The following is a 26,673-nucleotide window of genomic DNA, read 5'->3' as shown; positions in this document are numbered from 1 at the left end:
GAGTCAGTGCTCCACTTCTGCTGGATGATGTTGGCAGTGACAACGGGGTGATGAATGAACATACACACCCACCTGGCCTCTGTGCACACCTCAATGTAAGGACAGCTTCTGAATAAAAAAAGAAGATGAATTTGGATCCAGAGTCTCATACTATGATACCCAAAACATCCAGGATATAATAAAAATCACTTGTCATACTAAGAACCAGCAAAATCACAACTTGAATGAAAAAAGAAAATCAACAGATGCCATCAGTGATATGAATCAGATGTTGGAATTATCAGGCAAGGATTTTAAACCAGATACAATAAAAATGCATCAACAAGCAATTGTGAATTCTTTTAAGCAAGAAAAAAAATGAGAGAAACCCCAGCATAGAAATAGAAGTTATATATATATATAAAAGATCCAAATGGAAACTAAATAACTGAAACATACAACCATTGAAACAAACTCAAACTTGCTATATGGGTTCAAGGGTAACATGAAGATGACAGGATTCCTGAACCTGAAGGAAATCAAAAGAATTTACCTAATTTGAACAAATAAGAAAAGAGAAATTAAAAGGAAAAAAAAAACTTGAAGAGAGCTTCAAGAACCAGTGAGTTAAAAACAAAAGAGTTAACATTTGTATAACTGGAATCCTAGAATAAGAGGAGAGAATGGCAGTGAAAATGTATTCAAGAAAGAATGTCTGAAAATACTGAAAATATGGCAAAAGACATTAACAGACACATGCAAGAAGCTGAGCAAATCTCAAACAATAGGATAAAACCAAGGAAATTCATGCTAGGGCTTTCACTATTAAACTGCTAAATACAAAACAAGCAAAGAGAAAACCTTGAAAGCAGCCAGAGGAATGATGTAAAACTTATAAGTAAATACCAGTTCAAATGACAACAGATTTCTCATCTGAAAAATTAGAAGCCAGAAGGAGTGGCACAACATTTATCAAGTAATGAAAGCAATTAACTGTCAATCATAAATTTTATATCCAGCAAAAATATCCTTTCGGAATGAAGGAAAAATCAAGACACTCTCAGATGAGTGAAAAATAAGAGTATTTGTTTTCATCAAACCCATTCTTAAAGGATGACTAAAGGAAGTTCTTTAAATAGAAACAAAATGATAATAAAAGCTTCAGAACTTATAAAGAAAATAAGAATATCAGAATGAATAAAATTAGGGGTAAATAAGTTAGACTTTCCCTCTTATTAGTTTGTTAGATAATATTTCACGGTTGAAGATAAAATTACAACTCTGTGTAATGTGATGCTCATTGTATGTAGGGGAAACACTTAAGACAATTATACTGAAAAGGTAGAATGAGTAAAGGACCTAAATGGAAATAAAAGTACACTTTAATGGAAGTAGTAATATGTCCATGTCAGTAGATAAGTGACTTACATATACTTTAATACCTAGAGCCACTAAAAACACTATACAAAAAAGATATACCCAAAATGCTGTTAAAACACCAAGATAGAATCCTAAAATGTGTTCACGTAACCTACAGTAAGGTGAGAAAACAGAAATGCAGAGACCCAGAACAGATAAGAAATAGAAAAAATAAAATTGCACACATAAGGCTAGCATATCAGTAAGAATCTCAGATGTAAATGGTCTAAATATACACATAAATGACAGAGATTAGCAGAGTGTATTAGAATATAAACTTAATTTTTAAAAAAAAGTATCCAAAAAATATGCTATCTGTACAACATTCACTTCATGGACATCAACACAGGTCAGTTGAAATTAGTAATCAGAAAAATATATCTGCAAACATTAATCAAAAGAAAAAAGGAATAACTAGTTACTATCAAATAGCATAGATTTCAGAACAAACCAAATATCTAGAGGTTAAGAGGGACGTTACATAATGATAAAATGATATCTCCACTAGAAAGACCTAATGATCCTAAACATGTATGCACCTAACAACAGAACTTTAACATGCATGAAGCAAGACTGATACAGCTGAAAGGAGAAATAGATAAGCCCACAATTAAATCAGGGACGTCAACAGCAAACTCTCAGCAATTGATAGAACTAGTAAAAAGGACATCATTACAATATAGAATCACTCAAGAAAAGTATACAAAGTAGATGTACTTAGTTCTATTTGTAAGAGAATTGGTTTTCTTCACACCTACTCTTAAATAATGACTAAAAGAAGTTCTTTAAATAGAAATAAAAAGATAACAGAAGATTTATATGTGTATGCATCTGTGTTTGTGTGCGTGTGTAAACACAAAACAAACTATACACATTAATTTCAAATACTTGTGAAACTTTCACCAAGATAGACTACATTCTGGCCTGTTAAAAAATCCTGAACAAATGTTAAAGAACTGAACTCACACTGAATGTGTTCTCTGATTGAAAATGATTCAAATTTGAAATCAATAACAGAATTATAATATTTAAAATCTCCAATTTATTTGAAACTAAACAATACATCTCTATATAACCCATGAGTCAAAAAGAAAGTTGTAAAAGAAAATTTTGAAAACCTCAAAGGAAATTTCAAAAACATAGAACTGAATGCAAATGAAAATATAGCTGACCTTTGAACAACACAGGTTTGAACTACACAGATTCACTTATATACAAATTTTCTTCTGCCTTTGCCACCTGAGACAACAAGGCCAACCCTTGTTTCTCCTCCTCCTCAGCCTACTCAATGTGAAAATAATGAGCATGAAGACTTATATAATGATCCACTCCCACTTAATGAATAGTAAATATATATTTATCTTCCTTATAATTATCTTAATAATGTTTTCTTTCTCTATTTAATGATAAGAATACAGCACGTAAAACATATAACATGCAAAATATGTGTTAATGGACCATTTATCTTATTGGTAAGGCTTCCATTCAACAGTAGGCTATTAGTAGTTACATTTTGGGGTGGTCAAAAGTTAAATGCAAATTTTTAATTCCATCGGGAGTCAATACCCCAAGCCCTCATTTTGTTCAAGAGTCAACCATACAACATAATAAAATATGTCAGATGCTGCTAAAGCAGCGTGGAAGGGGAAATTTATTGCACTAAACTAAATTAAATATTAAATTAAATTACACATTAAATTACAACACTAAGCTAAATCTAATACTTATATGAGAAAAGAGGAAGGATCTTAAAACATTAAGCTTCTACCTCAAGAAACTAGAGAAAGAAGAGCAAATCAATTCAGCACTATATAAAAGGAATTGTATACTACATATACTATAATTGTATACTATGACCAAGTAGGATTTATTTCAGGTATGTAAGGTTGGTTCAACAATTGAAAATCAATCAGTGTAATCAACCACATTAATAGACTAAAGAAGAAAAATCATATAATCATATCAATTGAATCAGAAAATGCCTTGTGACAATATTTAATACTCAAAACTCCAAGAAATTAGGAATAGAGAGGAACTTCATTAACTTGATAAAGAACACTTACCCAAACAATCTACAGCTAACATCATACTTAATGGTGAAAGGTTGAACTCTTTTTCTTCCTAAGATTAGGAACAAGAAGAGCAAGAATCTCTGCTCTTACCTTTCTAATTCAACATACTACTAAAGATTCTAGTCACTGCAGTAAGGAAAAAGAAATAAAAACTACATATTGGAAAGATTAAAAAAACTGCTCCAAATTCAGATGTCATGATTGTCTATGTAGAAAATTCCAACAAATAAAGAATTTCCAGAACTACTATAAATGTGAGTTCAGCAAAGTTTTGAAATACAAGATCACCCTAGAAAATTCATAACATTGCTATATGCCAACAATAATCATGCAGAAGCCAAAATTTAAAACACAAAACCAATTACAATCACCAAAAAGAAAATGAAACACTTTATGGGTAAGCTCAACAAAACAGGTGCAGGATGTATGATATAGTTTGGCTGTGTCTCCACCCAAATATCATCTCGAACTGTATAATCCCCATAATCCCCACGTGTCTAGGGAGGGACCTGGCGGGAGGTGATTAGATCATGGGGGCAGTTTCCCACATGCTGTTCTCATGATAGTGAGTGAGTTCTCACGAGATCTGATGGCTTAATAAGGGGATCTTTCCCCTTCACACCTCACTCCTCTCTCCTGACGCCACCTGAGGAAGGTCCTTGCTTTCCCTTCACCTTCCGCCATGATTGTAAGTTTCCTGAGGCCTCCCCAGCCCTGTGGAACTGAGTCAATTAAACCTCTTTTCTTTATAAATTACCCAGTCTCTGGTAGTATCTTTATAGCAGGGTGAGAACAGACTAATGCAATGTATGTGCTAAAAATTACAAAATGCCAATAAAAGAAGACCTAAATGGTGATACTTACACCATGTTTATATATTAGAGGACTCAACATAGTAAAAGATTTCAAATCACTACAAATTCATCTATAGATATAATGCAATTCCTATCAAGATCTAAACAAGATATTTTGAAAACATCAACAAGCTTATTTTGAAATTTATATGGAAAATCATAGGCCCTAAAAGGTTTATTATTTTTTGTAATTGAAATAGCAGGATAAAGTAGAAGGAGTTGCTCTACTAGATATTATAGCACTCAAGAACATGTGGTATTGGTGGAAGGATATACATAGAATTCTGAAATAAATCGACATAAATATCTTCTACTAATTTTTGACAAATGTGCAAAAGCAATTCAGTGAAGGAAGGATATAGCCTTTTCAACTAAGGGCTATTTGGACATCCATTGGCCAAAACCAAATCTCACACCTTAAAAAAATATTAACTCAAAGTGAAACATAGGCTTATTTTTTTTTTTTAAAGACAGGGTCTCACTCTGTTGCCCAGGCTGGAGTGCAGTGGCATGATCTCTGCTCACAGCAGCCTCGACTTCCTGAGATCAGGTGATCTTCCTTCCTCAGCTCCTGAGCAGATGGGACTACAGGTGCACTCCACTATGCCTGGCTAATTGTTTTTGTATTTTTAGTAGAGACGAGGTTTCACCAAGTTGCCCAGGCTGGTCTCAAACTCCAGAGCTCAACTGATTCTCCCACCTCAGCCTCCCCCATAGGTGGAACTACAGACACACAGCACCATGCCCAGCGAATGTTTTGTAAAGACAAGGTGCCCAGGCTGGTCTCGAAGTCCTGGGCTCAAGCAATTCACCCACCTCAGCATCCTGAAGTGTGGGGATTACAGGCATGAGCCACCATGCCTGGCCTGAAACACATACTTAAATTTAACAATATAAAATTAAAAAAACTTTTAGAAAAAATACTCAGGATTTAGGGTTTGGCAAGACTTCATAGACTTGACATGGAAAACACAATACATAAGAGGAAAGATTGATAAATTGGACCTGATCAATCTCAGCAAAACCCTGTAAAATGAATAAAAACAGCAAGCTACAAATAAGCAATCAAATTAGAAAATGGGCAGAAGACATGGGGAGACATCACTGAATAGGATACATGAATGGTAAATAAGCACACGAAAATATGCTGAACACCATTAGTCATTAAAGAAATGCAAAATAAAACCACAGTGATATATTATCTATCAGAATGTCTAAAACGTTATTTTAAATAGTAAAATAAATGTAGCATTTATTTTAAATGCTACAAAGGATGTGCACAATCTGGAGCACTCATACATCACTGGTGGGATTCTAAAATGGCACAGCCACTCTGGAAATGAGTTTCTTAAAACACACACATGCAACTGCCATACGCTATTGCACTCTTGAGCATTTATTCCAGAGAAACGAATATGTATGTTAACAAAAACATCCACACGAATGCTTTAACTTTGTTTGATACAACCCAAAACTAGAAATAACCTAGATGTCCTTCAATGGGTGAAGGGTTAAACAAACCATGGTACCCACATACCGTGGAATGCTATGCTGCAATAAGGTGGACTATCAATGCCCTTAACAACTTGAATGAATCCCCACAGAAGTATGTTGAGTAAAAAAGAAAGAAACAATCCCAAAAGAGTACATATTGTGTGATGTCATGTATACAACATTTTGAAAAGACAAAATTTTAGAAATAGAGTACAAGTGAGTGGTTGCCAGAAGTTAGGGACACCTGTGGCAGCAGTAGGGGAAGGGAAACAGTGGGCATGGTTATAAAAAGGCAGCTTGAGGTGTTCTTGTAGGGATGGAACTTTTCTGCAACTCGGCTGTGGTGGATAAAATTTTAATAAAATCATATGGATCTAAGCATATACACATAGGAATATATGAAAAATGGGAAATGTGAATAATATTGGTTATATTAATGTCCATATCCTGGTCGTAATATTGTACCATAGTTATAAAATATGTTACTGATGAGAACAAATGAGTAAAGGGTACATGGGACTTCTGTATTATTTCTCACAAGTGCCTGTGAACCTGCAATTATCTCAGGAAAAAGTTTAATTAAAAATAAACAAATAGGTGGATATGTTTATGCCACAGATTATGGTGATACTTTCATGGGCATATATTTATCTTTAGACTCATTAAGTTGCATACATGCAACATGGACAGACTTTTCTATGTCAATCAGACCTCAATAAAGTGGTTTTAAAAATATGCAAACCAACAAGCACTACCTATACTAGACCTCTCCAAGTTCGGTACTCCCCAGTTTTCAAAGTGTATGGGGTCTTGTGTTTCTTTAATATTTATAAATGCATCTTGCCACCTACCTTGTTCTCAGATTGTTGCAGGTATTTCAGAGGATTAAATTATAATGGTCACTAGTTTTCTCAATATATGTTCCCATAGATTTCATCTAATTTGCAGCTAATTCCTTTGATTGTCCTTTTCTACCTACCTTGTATTCAACCCAGACACTGAACACCACCCCTTTTTATAAATTCCCTAAAGTGCTAGCACTCCAAAATGGTTGCATGGAACATTTTGGCCAAATAACAGGAATAACACAATGGGTTTATATCCCAGACAAAAACAACCTAAAATTACCTACTATACATCCATAATGTAAACTTTCTTGGTCACCTCTACCACAGTGAAATTGGCATGGGCTGACTCTCCTCCTCAGGTTCCTTGGCTTTCCATCAAGGAAAACATGGGTCTTGAATTTTGCCCCAAATCCTTAGCTATGTCACATGACTTCCATCTCTCCTTCCTCTCCTCCTTCCTTCTTTTCTTGCTCTCTTCTGTCCTTCCCTCTTTCTTTCCCTTCCTCCCACCCCAGGTTGATAACAATTGAACACTAAGTATAAGCAAAACTGAACCAATTATTTCTTTGTCCTTCTAGAACACACTGTTTGACTTTTTTCAGAAGTATGTCATGTAATCATTAGAGAGCAGAATGAAATTGCTGTCTAACATAAGACATTACATATATTTATATATACATATTTGTGAATACTAATAATTTTTCATGGTTGTTGTTAAATAATTCTAAAATTAGCTAATCTATTAAAGCTTTTCATTCTTGGAAAAGTTGTCTTAATTTTTTTAATGTTAATTACTCTGTCTTTGGCTTATGTGGATATTTACACTTGCCTTGAACATATGCCCTTATTATGCATCCAGGACACTACAGCTGCATAGAATACTTTTGAATGTTGCACTTTAGAGAAAGAAATGCCAAGGGAAACAGTAAGGAAAAATAAAACTACTCAAGTCCATGTTTAAATAAAGTCATATTCTCCATTCCATTATTGAGTGATACATTCCATAGACCAAATTCTGCCCTAGGTTATATGCACACTGTTCTTCCTGACGTTAGTGCGAATTGTTCATGTATAACTGAAGGCATCAGTTAGCCCTTTGGGCACAAAAATGACTATCCACAAAAAAAGCAAAAATAATTTAAGTCTTATTGTATTTGGCTTTTAGGTGAAAATGATATAATATAAATGACAATTCCATTAGATAATACAGGTTTTCAAAAGCACTACCATCAAATCCCAACCATTACAAATTTGACAGAATTACCATAGTGGCATTTTCAAGACTAGAGATTGTTAAAAAAAAAAAATCAGTGGACATTGGAACATAGTCTTCTATTTATAGCAATTTTCAATTTTAGTAGTATATGTGATATATGTCCAATATGATATTTGTATATATTTCCTTTTACATATATTATACAATTTATAGCTATTGGCTGAGAAACCACCATTTTCTAGCAGAAATTATTAATTGCTAATTCTTCTTCAAATATCAGTTTTCAAGTTTAAATGTTAATTTATTCATGGCTTGCTGTAGGTCTTGATTGGAAGTGTTTCCATAGGGAAGTTTTCAATGAACTTAAATCTTTGCTATAAAATATTAGACTGATGATAACATTCAGACTGGCAAAAGGCAAACACTACAGTGTGACTTGTGATAATCTTCTTACACACACTAGCTAGACAAAACTCTTTTTAAGTGTATACATATATTGCGCATACAGTAGTCCCCCTTTATCCATTGAAGATATGTTGCAAGACTGCCAGTGGATGCCTGAAACCGTGGATATTACTGAACTCAATATATGCTATGTTTTTTCCTATACATACATACCCAAGATAAAGTTTAATTTTTATAAATTAGGCCCAGTAAGAGATTAACAATAACTATCAAAATAGAATAATTATAACAATACATTGTTCAGAATTTCATGGACAGAAGATACATTCTTACACTGAAGTTCTTAGTAATTTCAGCATATGATCTTTTTTCTTTCATTTGTTAAGTTGAGAGTGTTTACCTTTTCACTTAAAAGAAGGACTTTATGGCTTCTTGGCATAGCCAAATTGCCAGCATTACTATTATTGCACTTTGGGGCCATTAAGAAGTGAAATACAGTTTCCTTGAATACAAGTGACAACTGTGATACAGCAACAGCTGATCTGATTACTAAGAGAGCTACTATGTGACTGAAGGGCTAGGAGCATAGACAATAAGGAGAAGCTGCTGGACAAAGGGATGCTTCACCTCCCAGGCAGGAGGTATGGTGACCACCTCACATGTCATCACACTACACAGGACAGCACCCAATTTAAAACTTATGAATTGTTTACTTCTGAAATTTTCCATTTGATATTTTCAGACTGTGGTTGACTGTGGGTGACAAACAACATAAAGCAAAGCCAAGGGTAATGGAGTACTACTGTATACTAATGGCTACACAGTTTAATAACAGCTACTAAATAGATTTGATTAGAAGCAGGTGAAACAATCGCCACAAAAAGAATAAAATACCAGGAATACAGTTAACCAGGGAGGGGAAAGATCTGTACAATGAGAACTGCAAAGCCCTGCTCAAATAAATCAGAGATGACACAAACAAATATCATTGGTTTGTGTGACATTCCATGCTCATGAATAGGAAGGACCAATATCGTTAAAATGGCCATACTGCCCAAAGCAATTTACAGACTCAGTGCTATTTCTATCAAACAAACAATGACATTCTTGGAATAACTAGAAAAAAATATTTCAAAATTCATATAAAACCAAAAATGAGCCCAAATAGACAGAGAATCCTACACAAAAATAACAAAGGTGGAGGCATCGCATTACTTGACTGCAAACTATACTACAGGGCTACAGTAAGCAAAACAGCATGAATCTGGTACAAAAACAGACACATAGACCAAAGAAAAAGAATAGAGAGCCCAGAAATAAGGCCACCACACCTACCACCATCTGATCTTTGAGAAAGCTGACAAAAACAAGCAATGGGGAAAGGACTCCCTATTCAATAAATGTTGGGATAACTGGCTAGCCATATGCAGAAGATTGAAACTGGACCCCTTCCTTATACCATACGTAAAAATCAACTCAAGTTGGAATAAAGACTTAAATGTAAAACCCAAAACTAAAAGCCTGAAAGACAATCTAGGCAATAGCATTCTGGACATAGGAAATAGGAACAGGCAAAGATTTCATGACAGAGATGCCAAAAGCAATGACAGATGGGATCAAATTAGACTAAAGAGCTTCTGCACAGCAAAACGAACTATCAACAGAGTGAACAGATAACCTATAGAGTGAGAGAAAAGTTTTGCAAACTATACATCTGGCAAAGGTCTGATAGCTGGCCTCTATAACAAACTTCAACAAATCTACAAGAAAAAAACAACCCTATTAAAAAGTGGGCAAAACAGACCCTTTTCAAAAGAAGACATACATGTGGCCAACAAGCATATGATCACTGATCATCAGAGAAATGTCAATCAAAACCACAATGAAAGATACCATCTCACATCAGTCAGAATGTCTGTTATTAAAAAGTCAAGAAACAACAGTGCTAGTGAGGTTGCAGAGAAAAAGGAATGCTTAATACGCTGATGTTGGGAGTGTAAATTACTTCAACCATTACAGAAAACAGTGTGACAATTCCTCAAAGACCAAAAAAACAGAACTACCATTATACCCAGCAATTCCATTCCTGCGTATATACCCAAAGGAATCTGAGTCATTCTATCATAAAGACGCATGCACATGTATATTCGTTGCAGCACTGTTCACAATAGCAAAGATATGGAACCAACCTAAATGCTCATCAATGGTAGACTGATATTTTCTTTTGTTACACCTTTTTAAATCCATCAGGGAAGGAAGAAAGAAAGAAATAATGCCTGCGCCCCACCTAGACCAATGAAGACATAAAGGGATATGGACATCAGAATATTTTTTAAAGTTTCTCAATAATGCTAATAATTTCTATAGTTGAGAATTATTACCCTAAACTGGAATCTAATTCATATGTGCTCCACATCCAAAATCTGATTCTCTACCAGTATTTCTATTTGAGAAAAAGAAATCACTGTACCTGCAATTACATAAGCCAGAAAGCTGGGATTCATCAACTCCCTTTCCCTCAAATTACACATTCCTTCATCAACAAGCCCTTTAATTTAATTCTTAAACTCCTCTCAAAGCTGATCATTCATTTGCATATTCACTATTGTCTTCATGCTGTAAGTAAGTAACACTTACATCTGACTTGGTCCATGAAAATACCATAACAACCCTTCACACTTGTCTTCAAGCAAACCATTCTCCCTCACTGCAGCCAAAGTGATCTTTAGGAAAAAATAATCTGTGCATGTCATACGTTTTCCTTCCTTACCCTCATCCCTCATCTCCTGTCCTTCACATAAAACAGTTCAATAGAGTCCCATTAAAAAAAAAAAAAATCTTAACATATCCAGTGATTCTCTTTAACACATAGCCTCTTCCTACTGTTCTGTCCTCATTTCACACCATGTCCCACTTTGCCAGCGACACTCTAACCACTTTGATTTTTTAGTCTATGTAACATATTTCTTTATATACAAGGGCATTTACACTATTTGCTATGCATTTATGGAATGTTCTTATCAATTCTCTTTGCCCAGTTGGATCCTATGCATTCTTTTGAATAAATCTTACTATCAGTTGAACTGTGTCCCATCAAAAGTCATACTGAAGCCCTAACCCTATGTGCCTGTGACTCTGACCTTATTTGGGTAGTGTCTTTTTGGATGTAATTGAGTTAAGATGAGTCCTACCGAATTAGGAAGAATCCTAATCCAGTACGACTGATGTCCTTATAAGAAGAGAAGACACACACGATCAGAGGAGAGGACCATATGATAATGCAGGCAGAGGCTGGAGTGATGTAGCTACAAGCTAAGGAGCATCAAGGATTGCTGCCAGCTCTGTTTCTCATGCAGTGGGTGGTGGCTACACTGGGCACTCCTCTTTCCTTTTCTGGGTTCCCGGCCTTGCTGTGGGCAGACAAACCCCAGGAGGTAGCACAATCACATACTCTGGTGTCTGTGCAAACACCAGATGCTGGAAGAGACAAGGAAGGATTCTAGAGGTTTCAGAAAGAGCATGGCCCTTCTAACAACTTGATTTCAGCCTTCTAGCCTCCAGAACTCTTCAACAATGAATTAACTGTTGTGTTAAGCCACCAGTTTGTGATAATTTTTTAGTACAGGCCTAGAAAACTAATATACATATTCAATAACATTTACTCAAGGAAGCTTTTCTTGACTTCAGTGGTTTGACCAAATCATTCTTCATGTGATCATGTAGCACTTACCACAACTATAATTTTGCCTTTATTGGTGTAATTATTTGATTGCTTATCCTCTGAATAGACTGTAAGCTCCATCATAGCAGGAAGTTATAGGCTATAAAGTGTTTTAGCAGACAATATTTTCTTTACATGTTCAAATTTATGGTGTAAGCTAAATAGGTCAAGTTTGTTTGTTTCCAATTTGTAATGGGTATCCTAACATTTTGAGGAGTTACATAGTTTTTCCAGGGTTGCACAATTTTTTACTAAAAGGTCAAGAATTAAAGCCTTGCCTTCTGCTTAAATATTGCATTTTAAAATCACATGCAAAAAACGTACAGAGAATAATTACTTTTTTACTTGGATGGTTTTACCTCTTCCATAATAAAGTAGGAAGTGCTTCCTTCTTTGTATTTTATTGCAATAAGGGTTGATTCTATAAGGCATGGGTCAGGTGATCAGGCTGGCTTAAGGGAAATATTCTTTCTTTAAGCCATTGTAGTCTATCGCAACTGCCATAAAACATGAAAATATTGAGCAGAACTTTATACAAAATTACATTCTGTTGTACATTTAAATTGCTTGTATCAATGAGGGGTATAGTTAAAAAATATATTGACTTTAATTATTTGTATAAATCATGTAAATATCTGAAGCATTGAAAATATTTATATTACAAATATGTGCAAATATGTATAAATATACAAAATTATATTTACATTATAAATATGTGTTTTCAGTTCTTTTGGGTTTCTGTGCCTTTTTTTTTTGGTTTGGAGAATTTTAAAAACTATTATTTAGATCTGCTCAGTGACCCATGTTCATGGCAAGTTATTACTTTTAGTTTAAGGTCAGAGAAACTTGAGACTATAAATGTAGGCAGGTAGTTTAAACTTCCTAAGGCTAATTTTTTAAAATCTCTGTAATGGAGATAATATAAGTCAGTGGCATAGAGCTATTATTAACACTATATTAAACATGTTACAAGCATGTCACTATTTCATTGTATAACTGCAAATATGTAACATGTTTAATATAGTGCACATAAATCAATGATTAATAGCAGCTATGATAATTTGTAACTGATTGTTCTGAAAAACTTCATTATATTCTATTGATCTTAATTTATTTTGAATAACCCAAAACTATTCAACTAACTTGAGCTGTTAACCCAGCTGGCTAGATATAAAGAGAAGGCTTTGCACAAAGAAACATTTAGCACACATATGCATGCATACTTACACACACATACACACACACACAGAGTCAGAGCTAAATGCAATGATATATTAAAGAAATAATATGGATTGAGATTCTCTTAGAGTGGGAGTGGGGCTGGGATGGTATTCCTATGACAATTCTATGCCATAGAGCTTACTGAACTGAATGAGGAGGCTTCCATAAGGTGACATGGATGTTTTATGTTCCCTCAATCAATAGGAACATGGAAACACCTTTATAAAGTGTGCACATGGGCATACAGTTCAGAGATTAATTGAGAGACTTGGTTTATCTGTTCTAACAAATGTTGGTTAAATTGCATTTTGTTTTCCTCCAGAACTATCAATAGTTTTTCTTTCTTAGATTGAATACATAAATCAAAAGAGCATACTTCATGAACTATGATTATGAAACTCCTATCCTTCATCTATTGATTCCTAAAACTTTATTTACCCATGCATTTTTTTCTTCATTGTATCATATTATAACTGCTCTTTTTCACACTATTGTAGCTAGAGTCATCTATGGCTCTTGAATTGTCAATGTATCAAGGAGCCCTGAAAATAGCATAGAAAATGTGAACAAGCCCAATGCTAAATCATTTCTTGGTTCCACAGCTATAGTATTTCATCAGCTTCAAATCGTAGTAATTGTTTCACTGCAATTCTGCATAATTACTAGAAGGATGACTATACCGATGATTCTTTGATGCCATTTGCGCTATAAAATGTGTGGAATTGCTTAAGGCAAAATATATTGTCAAAGAAAACCCTAAAGTTTTACATTTAAATGAAATGCCACTAAACACATATACTTATTTCCATATTGTTTTACCTACCAATCCATAACGAAATGCTAAAGTAAATTTTTTTACATATTTCAAAACTTTTATAAGAGTAACCAAAGGAAATCTTATAACAACAGCATGTGCTGATTTAATATGAAAACTAAGCTTTAAACATTTTGCTAATATGATCAGTGTTCCCCATATGATAATAAAAACTATGAATTGATTTTTTCTAGTTTTAGTATAAAAAAAGACATAATGAATTTTAGCTTGATATAATTTGAAATAGCCAATATATTAAACCCCAAAGTAAAATTTCAATTGGCAATCCTGTCAGATTCAAGTCCATAAATGAATATTAATTTAAACACTAATCATTTTCCAACAGGTTGACACTTTAAAATGCTAGTTTTGGAATAAAAGCTGTGAGATTCATTATCATAGCAATATTGAGCATATTGTCTATTTGTTTGTTTAGGAAATTCGATTTCCAATTTTGGTATGTCTGGATTTCCTGACATCTTTTCCCCCAGATATTTAATTATTTAAAATCACTTTTTTTTTATTTTGGTAAATTAGAATTCTGATTTTACTGATGGAAAGCTGATACAAGTGAACTGTCTTAGATAAAGCATAAGTTGAGATCTGCTAATTAATTTTATGCCACCAGGTATAAGCTAACCAGTAAAAAATCACTATAAGCAACGAACTAAAATTCTGGTTTCTGGGCCATTCCATGAATAGAGTTGTATGTTTTATTTTTTCACATGCACAGAAACACACACACTATATAAATTCATCAATTTGTGGCCATTTGGAAGATGGGTGAAAATCCACATATACATAAAGTGCAGGTTTGTAGTTTGAAACTTGACTAAACAAGATTATTAATCATTTGTTCTGTCCTATGCCCAGCATGATAAAAGTCCCTAATCCCCAAATTAAATGGAGTTTAGATGCATTATATAATCATGCAACAGTAAGTTACATTTTATACTAAAATATTTTTTCCGGAAATGTTCTTGCAGTTATACAATGGAATAGTAACAATCTACATTTCTCTATATTTTGTCCATAAAATCTAGCAAAAAAAATGTTTTTATGTAAATGCCAAGCAGCATGGGAGAAGAGAAAAAAAGCACAAGACTGATCATTGGTTAATGGGGCTGGCTCTGTCACTTACTATCTAAATAACCCTACACAACTCAACAGCTTGCCATACTTTAATGACTTGTGCTACACTCCACACTCCACTTACTTGTTTATGAAGAATTCAAAAGGCCCTCATTTTGTTCATCTAGTTCAATCTTCTTATGTAAATAAGAAAACTGAGTCAAATGACTCAGTTTGAGACGTCGAGGCGGGCAGGGTATAGGTGTGAGCCACTGTGCCCAGCTTCCATTACTTCTTATAACAACGTTTAAGCAATTAGTACATTCCTTATTAAACAACTATCATATGGATTCCTATAAATTTTATTCTTAAGACTACAGAGTAGCATAACCTAAATCAGATTTCCCAACTCCTAATCTCCTGTCCTTCCTGTCACTTTTTTTTTTTTTCTTTTTTGAGACAGCATCTTGCTCTTTCGCCCAGGCTGGAATGCAGTGGCATGATCATGGGTCACTGAAGCCTTGACTTCCAGGCTTAGGTGATCTTTTCACTTTAGCCCCAACCTCCTGAGTAGCTGGGTCTACAGACATGCACCATCACACCTGGCTAATTTTTTTAGGGTGTTTATTCATAGAGATGAGGTTTTGCCATGTTGCCCAGGCTGGCCTCGAACTCCTGGTTCGAGTTATCCGTTCACTTCTACCTCCCAAAATGCTGGGATTACAGGCATGAACCACTGCGCCTGGCCTCCATTATTTCTTATAACAACTTTTGAGTAATTAGTACATTCCTTTTTCAAAATCTAGGCTGGGCACTCTGGCTCATGCCTGTAATACCAACACTTTGGGAGGCCAAGGCAGGTGGATCACCTGAGGTCAGGAGTTTGAGACCAGCCTAGCCAACAATGGTGAAACTCCTTCTCTACTAAAAATACAAAAAATTAGCCAGTGTGGTTGTAGGCACCTGTAATCTCAGCTACTTGGGAGTCTGAGGCAGGATAATCTCTTGAACTCAGGAGACGGAGGTTGCAGTGAGTCAAGATCATGCCATTGCACTCCAGCCTGGGCAACAAGGGAGAAACTCTGTCTCAAAAAAAAATATCTATAATATGGATTTTTATAAATTTCATAATACCCTAAACATATTCAGACTGTTGTCCAATATAAAGGAACCTTATATAGAGCTCCATTTTAGAGTAAATAATTGCTCTTTAATTTTCATTTGAATAAATCCAGATTCCCATAATGCTGCATACCCCTCAAATATTTAATAAGTGCTAGATGATTAAATGACAGACCTGAATGGTTTTCTAACATTTTGTGACTGCCTAGTTCTGTAATTTTAATATAAAATGCAGAATAGTTTAAAACTTATGCAAAAAAATAAATAAAAGAGTGTACAAATCGAAAAGGACAAGTTTTCTCTTGATAGTCAAACAGTTATGAAATAAAGCAGTCTCATTAAATCATAAGTACTTCAACCTTTTCTTGAAAGAAGAGAAAGATTTAAAGATTTATGAAGAAATTTTGCCTAAACTAGGAAATGACTCATATTTGACATGTATTGAAATGATAATGCTGATTTCAGTAGGCACTCTAAGAGCATTTTTTCCCCAAGAGAGTAATTCAGTCATGGTTACCGCTCTGCATTTAGATTTTAAACTTTCTTTGTAAAGCTTTTAATGTACTACTGCCTGCCAAAACATGGCACAGTTTCACAGATAACACAAAATAAAGGCAAGTAAAGATAATTTTTTTGTCATTGTTGATACAAAAATATGCAACAAACATATCTATTTGGCATCTTCTGCAAAGATGGCACTGTCTTTAAAAGTTTCTATTTCTACATTTTTAATATTAAAACCCAATTCTGTAGGACTGGTCAGTGGGCAGAATGGAGACTTCAAGACAATGGAAACTTCAAGACTAGGACAAATTGGTCTCCTATCTGTTAACTACTGAACACATGGAGAATAAGCATTGAGAATCGGAAACCATCATGTCCTATGCACAAGGCTTGATGTCAGACATGATGTCCCCTTTGTGTATCATTTCAACCCTAGTTGTGTATGAAAACTCTGACCCCTGCCAATCACATTTGCTAAACTCATATCTTAGTATCTGAAAGCCAAAACAATGAACAATTATCAAGACCCTCTGAGGACACACACTCATTATCTGCTTCACGATTAAAAAAAAAAGTGAGAAATCAAAGATAATTTTTATAAAATGAACAAGGATGTAAATGTCCTCTAGTTCAAATGAGGTTCACATGAGCCACTGGATGGATGCTCATATGAGAGCTCATACTGGAAACTGTGGTACCCAGCACCCCAAGTTACATGATTTGGCTCTGTGTCCCCACCCAAACCTCATGTCCAATTGTAATCGCCAGCTTTGGTGGTGGGGCCTGATGGGAGGTGATTGGAACATGTAGGCGTTTTCTCATCAGTACTTTAACACCATCCACCTAGTGCTAGTCTCCTGATAGAATTCTCATGAGATCTGGTTGTTTAAAAGTGTGAAGTACCTCCCCTTCTTTCTTTTCCTCCCTATTCTGGCCACATGAAGTGCTTGCTCAGCCTTTGTCTGCTGCCATGATTGTAAGTTTTCTAAGGTCTCCCCAGAAGCTGAGCAGATGCCAGAATCACGCTTCCTGTATAGCCCACAGAACCATGAGCCAATTGAACCTCTTTTCTTTATAATAAATTACCCAGTCTCCGATATTTTTTATAGTAGTGGAAGAATGGACTAATACACCTGGTTTGAAAGGCAGGTGTGGCTTTAACTGTATTGGGCCATTCCAGTGCCCTGAAAAAACAAAAGGATGAACTGTGCCTCTCTTCTGGAGACTGTAAATACCAGACATGTCACAGCTCTCTCAACCTTCAGCAGCTTCTAAGGCTCATACAAACTGTGGTTGACAACTAAAATAATAATATAACACCTTTTGAGTGCCTCAAGTGTAAAGTTCATTAGTTCTAAGGTCACCATTTTAATGCAACAGACAAATTTTATTCACATCATCAGCTGCTATCTGAGAAAGACAGATGTAAAAATCAAGCCGGGGTATTAATACATCCATGACTAGTAAAATTAGTACCAGACATCAAATGAGCCCTTACACATTTTTAAACAAAATAGAATATATGAACCCAAGAAAACAAAAATTTTCTGAGGATATTACAATTACAGATAGCATTGTCTTTAAGTTTCTGTGACAGCTTTTACAGCAATTTTGGGGGAGGAAATGCTAGTATATCAAGAGATACATCATTAGGTCATTTAAATATTTTTCTTCTTTAGTTATCATTTATACACACCTGAAATCTAAAAGATACTGCTGCAGATTTTGTGAGTAGATGCCATTTAAAAGAGAGAAAGGAAGACAAATCCTTGTGTTTAACCAAATGTTAAATATTTTTTATTTTACTCACCTGCACACTAAGATGAATCCATTTCTTCACAAGAATTCTCCCCAGTGTCATTACTTTTATTGGAGGTTGCAAACCATTTACTGTGCGATAATAAAACACGGTCTCTTTCTCAGATATTGTAAGTTTGAACACAATCTGCCCATCTACTGTCTTTTCTATAACACACCTTAGGAAGCAACCGGAAAAGAGAGAAAAGGTCAGCATCCAACCAAAAAGACATGCTAAGGTATTGTGCAGTTACAGTGGTGTTAAAATGACCTCAAACTTTGCTCAAAATGGTGTACTATGAATAAGTGCCTGAATGTCGTTATATTCAATGAAAGCTTTATTCCAATGAAGAAGCCCCTTTATTTCAATAAAAAATAGAATTCTTATTTACAATATATTCCCCAGAGCCTCAGCACCCTTCATCAGAGATTCATGATGGAAACTAAAGTGGTTGAATCATTCTGCAAAACTAACATTTAGGTTATTGGCTCATTAGTTCTCCTGCTATTTCTTTTAGAGGAAGTGGTGCAACACACTACAGGCCGCTTGAGTATTAAGTCATCAGTGCAAAAATTTTTTTTTAATGTAAAGCAAATGTAGTGTCCATGGAAGGCTCTAAATTGGTAGCCCTGAAGTCAGAATCACTCTATTTAATTCCCATGGTGAAATGAAGAATGGACAGCTATAGTCTCTACTCACCCCATCATCAACTGGCCCAAAGCCAAAGCCAGTGTCTGTAAGATGACTGGCTACCTCTCCATGACCATACAGTCCAACTGAGGTACTGAGATCATGTTAAATATCTGAGGTGAAAGGTCATTCAGCCTTCTAGAACACAGTGAAATAAGATTTTGAAAAAGTAGAAGAGTTTTCAGAAAACTTCCAGGTCTTGTGTCAGGGCAGTTATCAAATTATTTTAAGTTATCTCTACCCTTATTAGAGTGACACACCTTTCAGATCTTGAGTTCTCTTCTTCACCTGGTTACCTCCTACTTAGCTTTGGCATCTGAATGATTATGCTTGGTCCTGGCACCCTTCTTCCTGCTCAGGGTCGGTTGAGGGGTCTCACTTTGTGCTCACTTAACACACTGTGCTGCCTAGGTAATAGCACTCATCCATCTGTACACTCCATTAGATCATTTAGATCATGAGTATTCTGAGGATACACACACAAACACCTAGGATACAGTAGTCTCTCAAAAAATGATGAGTTTGTGATCAAATTTGGTAGGAAGTATCAGAGAGGCAAATGTATAAAATTGAGCCAATCAAGAATTACTGCTAAAGATGGTTTAAAGCTTTCCTTAAAGGGCACGTTTTTCACACATAATTTCTTCTCACTTGCATCTATCACTTGCATCTATTTTTTTCATGAGTTGGGAAGTAAGAATAAGATGGTAAAACACTAATAGTCCCTCATTTACTGTCACAATTTTACTATATTTTGTATGTATATTTGGTATAAAGTTATGAGTGCAAGTATATTTTTAATTTAGGCAAATAGATTTAGATGACATAAAGGTTTTATATAAGTAGAAATAAAAGTTTTATATAAATTCTACTGCAAATTATATTTTTAACCCTTCAGTAGTTGAATATTTCTAATTTACTGAAGTGAATTTGTTTTTATCCCTACCCATCAGGTCTTAACCTGAAAAGAGTTTGCCCCTATTCATTTTTCTTCTGTTTAAATCTACGAGTGAGAATTCGACCATTACTCAAGAATGTATTTACCAAATGCAGACTTATTTCCCCAAGCTTACTGAAAATGCATTTCTTAATATGTTATTGATTATCTTCCTTGCTATTTTGTTTGCTTGTAAACATACTAGCTTTGGTAGATAATAAATGTGAGAGGAAGGCAGGTAGCAAAATATTTAGGAACTGGATTTATTCTGCTCCTGAATAAACAATAATTGGATAATCCATGTTTTGTTTGTTTTACTTATCTAGTGCAAACACCCCGAAATTCCCCCAATTCCCAAAGGTATTTTAATTTTGAAAATGGAAACGACCTTGATACAAGGAACTCTCAAAACCATTAACCATGTTCTTCCAACCCTGTAAATACTTCTCTGTCTTATTTATACAAAATGATGTCAATAGAAGATGAATTTGGTACAGATATGTCCCTACAAGCTCAGAAGGATATTTTATCTTAGCCCTATTTGTCAAAAGACAATGTTTTAAGACTCTTCAGATGCTAATTATATAAACTGAGTAGCTTGAATTTACTAGAATTTCAAACAATAAGAAAACAAGGTTTTCTTTGAGGAGAGATGTAGAAATGGGAATGGTTTGTGATTAATTTTGTGATTATTCCAAATTTAAAACAAAATGAAGACATGCCAACTTTCACTTGGCAAATTGAAACTAAACACCAAAGACATTTAAGTCCTATTTGCTTATGAGATTGTAATCCTTTTCTGGTTTGTTTCACAAGTTTTTAGATATCCAGCCAACGCTGTCACACACAGAAAATGTCACAAGAGAAAGGGCCAAAAGCCCTCTAGGAAGAAAAAAGATAAGCAAAAAATTCCCCAAAACTGTCCTATATATTAAAATCTCCAGGTTGGCGATAAATATTTAGGAGAAACTCATTAGATATCAGCTTGAGAAAAGATTACAGAATGAAAAACTGGTGATTAAATAACAAAAAATGGCAGTAATAAGACCCAGACTCATTGAAGGCATTTCTCTGGGATGAACAGCATGAAAGCTTTTGAGAATCTCTCACACTTACCTACATATTTCCTAACTAATTGGAAAATGAAAATACCACAAGATAAAGAACTAAAAGCTATATCTTTTTAGAGATGGAGGGTTATTTATATATTCAATTTATATTACTGAACATCTTCCATGAGTCAAACAAACAGCTCTTCTTGGGGAAACGAGGATGAAGAAAACAGTCCCAAGGACTGGGAGAACTATCTGCCTAATGAAAATGTTATACCCTAGTAAGGAAATGTTGATTATATAAACCCAGTTCAAGATTTTGAAAATATTAATTATTTGTATTAATTACAAGTTTCCATGCCTTAAAACTGACTCTGAGTCTTCTTTAGGCTTTGAAGGCTAAGACCAAAGGTCGCGCTAAGCTATAGAAAATAAATGATTCCTGCATAAACACATTTGCCTTCGATAAACTATTCTCACATTTTTTTTCATGGTCCATTTCATCCATAGAAGAGAAAAAAATTTTAATTGGGGAAACAACTGGAAGAGTTAGTCTTCAATACCATGAGTTCTATATAGCCTTCACTTCCGGTTTGGAATTCAGGCTGAAATGATCTTCACTACTACTGGTTTTTGGGACCTATGAAAGCTTATACCCACACTACTACTTACATTACACCTTGTTGCTCAGGTTTCAGCCATACAGCTAAGGTAAATGATGCCATCAGCTTTGGAGAAGGAGGAGAAGAAAAGCAGCTCTTGTGATTTCCAAAAATAAAACTTGTAGAATTGCTATGGGCGTTAGGATGCAGATCATTCTTGTCTGGTGTGATGCAGCTACTGAGGCCTGCTGAGAAAAGGGCAGTGTAGGTAGGGTGTGAAGATCTGTATGGGCAATCCTGAATACAAAACCGCTGGGTACAGAACTGAATACTTTCAGCAGCAGCAGAGCTGTGACAAAAAGTGCTTCGGTCTGGGAGTCCACATACTGCTTGGGTTGGCACGATGGAAACTTTCTTGAAAGCTCCCACGTTCTTCAGCCTTGGGAAAAGACCTCGTGACTCAGCCAAGGATATTGAAGCAAAATAGGCAAAGATCAACATTTCAATGACCTGAAACAAGAAGCCAGAGCCCAATGAAAGAACTGGGCAATTCATGTTTACAAAAAAGCATTCTCCTCCTGATAAAGCATTTCTAAATAAATAATCAGGCCCACGCCACTTGCCAGCAATACTTTGAAGCAGGGTACTTTAAGTGATGTTGCGATACTCCATTTTCTGGAAACTGCAGACACGTTCTCAGAGTAAGGTAATACCAACGACGTTCTTAGCAATGGCGAAGACATGAGTAGCTGCTGGTATCTGGGAATCAAAAACGTAGGGCGTCAAGGGAAAGCTGCTGCACCTTTAAAACTGAAGCTCATCCCAGGCCTGAGGACTTTGAGCTCCTAGAAGCAACACTACTGAACTTCTCAAAAAACATTTTGAAGCACAGTGCTTAGAGTAAAATACTCATCCTTTTGGTAAATCTCTTGATTGCATTGGGCAAATCAAGCACTTTATAAGTCCACAGGACAACCAGTAATATTTATAACCAGTTATACATAAATATTTATATAATATATGTGTGTGTTTTATATATATATAATTATTAATAATATATTACACATACAATAATTTTGTGTTGTTACTTCACCCCAGGGAATTAGCAATGGCATTACCAGCTCTACTTAACAGGGAAAAGAATCTTGTAGATTTTCTTTACACATGCACTGTACATTGTAACCCAGAGCTAACTTACAGATGCCCAAAATAAAGCTGGCAAAGGACTTTGGGCCTTTCCCCTTATCCCAGCATGTGCAGCAACTTTAAGCTCAGAGTAAAGCTGATTAGAAACCCAACACCATCTGTCTGTCCTATGCTTTAATATTTAGCAAAATGTTTCTGTGTTTCCTCATATGACTATGAATTTGTAGGTTACACATGGATCCCTAATACTGTGCAAGTAATTGTATTGATAAATAAGCTGAGTTACCATTTCTTTATTGCATTTCAACCAGTCCCCTCAGTGTGACAAATGGCTCTTCAACAGGACCGCTGTCCCTCGTTGCCTGGCAACGCTGCTGTAACCCCTGGTTACTCAGCAAATAGGCTGTAGCAGCAGGAATGCTGGAAGGAAGACTTGGGTGCCCAGGTAAAGTATTCTGCAGAGCAAACACTTGGTTACCTGAAGCTCAGAGCGTGGTCTGCTTGGTGGCCCTCTTGGAACTGAGCTGCCCAAGCTTTCCGCTGGTACCTCAAGCAGTGGGAGGGACCTGGATGGGATCATGCATACATAATTTTAAAGTAGCAGTACACCTTATCCTATAATCCCCGCTCTTGCCCCTCCTCTTTCTTGCTCTCATGCACCTCAATCCATTTAATTCCTTAATCAAAATGATCTACCACTATGAAACACCACACAAGGAATAATTTCCAGTGCTCTTTCTTTTTGGGGGAGAAGAGGATACAAAATGGAATTCTAAACTTTTACATATTGATGCTCCCAAAGCTTGGCCCATTGATAGAAGTTTCGGTTGACTATTCAGTTGTTGCTGTACCTTTCACCCAGGATAACCTCTCCATAATACATGCTTCCTTACATTATGAGTAGCATCTGATGTGATCTCTAAATGTTGGGTTTGGAAAATCAGTGACTTTAATTAAACTAAAGAAGCAATGGGATTGCTGACTTTTTGGCTGCTTAATTGGATAGGAACGTGTGTGTGTGTGTATATGTGCACATTTGCCACCAATTCTATAGAGTTTCGATTATATCCAAAACTCTCTCTACTCTGCCATCTGGGACATCTCATCCTAGATGAGAAATATTCTAAATCAGCTAATACTTGTAGCTTTCCCTTTGTATTGTAAAAACGGAAAATTTGTTTGGGAAATAATTGGTTGATTGTGATTTTGTTCTCTATAAGTTATCTTTTTTATAGGAATGTTTAGAAATGAGAGAAATATTTCATGGTGTTTCTTGTTAGTAAAGCAGCCAGAGAAAAACCAACATTGTTCTTTCTTAGATTCCCTTTTATTTCTCTCCCAGAAGAGAGCTGGAAACCACAACCCATTTATATATCAATTTTATCAATTAGCATTAGTTGCTTCCAGAAGAAGCCTTTCTCACCCTTTGTCAAAATACGCTATTACATTCTTGCCAGAAAAACTTTAATTTAAAACAAATTTTAGGGCAGAGCACAATGGCTCATGCTTGTGCCTCCTAGGGATTTGGGAGGCCAAGGTGGGAGGATTGCTTGAAGCCAGGAGTTCAAGACCATGCTGTGCAACATAGTGAAATCCCACATCTCCAAAATAAAAATAAAAATAAAAATAAAAAAATTTAAGCCAGGCATGGTGGCACACACTCGTAGTCCCAGCTACTTAGGATGCTGAGGTAGGAGGGTTGTTGAGCCCAGGATTTCGAGGCTGCAGTAAACTATTATCACACCACCACTGCACTTTAACCTGGATGACAGAGTGAGACCACGTCTCTAAAAAAAATTTTTTTTAAACCCAAATTTTAGTATAAAGTCAGCTAATATGTAAGGACTTCTCAGAACTTGGGAAACTATCTTTGAAAATAGGTATTATAGAGCACAGTGAATTAGACAAATGGATTATTCAGACCTGCTACAAAACATGAATTCAACCTACTTTCAAACAAGGTATTCAATGGCTGGCTTCTCTTTATATCTTGTGAATCCAAGAACTAATTCTAATTTTTTCTAAACTTTTATTTTAGGTTCAGGGGTACATTTGGAGGTTTGTTATATAGGTAAATTGTGTGTCATGGGGGTTAGATGTACAGATTATGTCATCATCCAGGTAATAAGCACAGTACCCGATAGGTAGTTTTTCAATCTTCCACCTCCTCCCACCCTTCAGCCTCAAGTAGGTCCTAGAGTCTGTTGTTCCCTTCTACGTGTCCATGTCTAACTCTAATTTTTTACTGTAGTGCTTCAACTTATCTTCGTCGTTCCTGGGATAAAAATTCTTCTACCCCATAACAACTCCTGCTTTGTATAGTAGGAAATCATGACTCAAATGGATAATCTAAGATTAGCAACTCTAGTCCACATTAAGAAATTCTGCCTATTATTTGCAAAGGCAAACAATGGATTCACATATCCCTCAACCTTTGCAATTCAGGGCTATCAATCCTGAGGGTGCATCTGATAAATGAATTAGACACTAAGAGTTCCATCACCCCATAAGTGCCTGGGAAATAAGTACAGATTTTTTTAAAAGGAAAGTAGATGTATATGGGGGGCACCTCTAGTTAAACATATGTAGCCATGGGCTATTTCCTTTCTTGACATTTCTGTGGATTCACCAGGTAGTTCTGGTCTGCATAAGCTTGTCTGGGGCTGGATGGTCTGACTCGTCCTCACTCATTTAGCAGTTGGTTTGACAGGCATTGGAGTCTACTCCAGGCTCATTCTGATAGCAGCAGAAAAATTTCCAGCAACATAACGTGGGAGGCCCTAATGTGAAAGTATTTTCAAGCCTCTGCTTACATCACATTTGCTAATGTTCCATTGGCTGGAGCAAGTCGTCTGACCTAGCACAGATTCAAGGGTTTTGAAATCAACTCCCCTTATCAAAGACTGAATGGTAAAGTCGCACTGCAAAGGGGAACACAGCTAACAGGAACGGAAAGAATTTGTGAACATTTTGCAAGCTACTACAGAGTAACTAGCAACTTATTTTTCTAGTTGTAAAAACACCAAGTCACATTGCATCAGGATTTTCTTGTTTTGAAAAAGTCAAGAAAATGATGTTTTAGTTAGACAACTATAAGCAAGTTCTGCTCATTAGTCTGGAAAAGCTTACTATAATAAGCCTATAATCAGCTTAGTTTTTCAAGTGCTTGAGGCTTAGCTCTATTAATGGAGAAGAAACAAGGGGTATCCCCTATTCCTGGGTATTTTGGCACCCATGGATTTACTACCAAAATTGACTAACTCTGGCATAACTGATCAATATAAAAAACAGTGGGTGTATAAGTAATATTAGATATGAAAATAGAGGGATAAACTACAGATACAATGTGATTACAAATATAACAAAATATTGTAGATAATTTTATGACAATTAACTGGAATTCTTGAACAAATTAGACAAATACCTAAAACAATTTCCAACCTAAGCTGATTCTAAGAAGAAAGAGTTGGAAATAACCCAAATGTCAATCAATCAACTATAGAATGCATGAATAAATTATGGTATATTCATACAATCCAATAATATAACATGATGAAAGAAAAATGAGCTGCTGTTACAAGCAACAACGTGGATAAATCTCACAGACATGGTTTGAGTGAAAGAAGCCAGACATATCAAGAACATGCTGTTTGATTCCATTTATATGAAGTTCAAACATAGACAAAGTTAATCTTTGGTGATAGAAGT

At 35.5% G+C, this 26,673-nt stretch overlaps 1 protein-coding gene across 1 annotated transcript in view; it reads right to left on the bottom strand.

Annotated features, from left to right (window-relative positions):
* Window positions 1-23,537, bottom strand: part of USH2A (usherin) — an 800,680-nt gene extending 777,143 nt beyond the window's left edge. The window contains exons 1-3 of the mRNA XM_003814150.6: window positions 23,252-23,537; window positions 21,890-22,578; window positions 18,551-18,716 (exon numbers count right to left, since the gene is read on the bottom strand). Of these exons, the coding sequence (XP_003814198.3) occupies window positions 18,551-18,716; window positions 21,890-22,374 (651 nt within the window). The 5' untranslated portion in view covers window positions 22,375-22,578; window positions 23,252-23,537. The remainder of the gene's footprint in view (window positions 1-18,550; window positions 18,717-21,889; window positions 22,579-23,251) is intronic.
* Between the last annotated feature and the right edge of the window lie 3,136 nt (window positions 23,538-26,673).

This window comes from Pan paniscus, chromosome 1 (genome assembly GCF_029289425.2).
Source record: "Pan paniscus chromosome 1, NHGRI_mPanPan1-v2.0_pri, whole genome shotgun sequence".
In the NCBI taxonomy this organism is placed as follows: Eukaryota; Metazoa; Chordata; class Mammalia; order Primates; family Hominidae; genus Pan; species Pan paniscus.
This window is presented reverse-complemented; position numbering and strand designations above follow the sequence as displayed.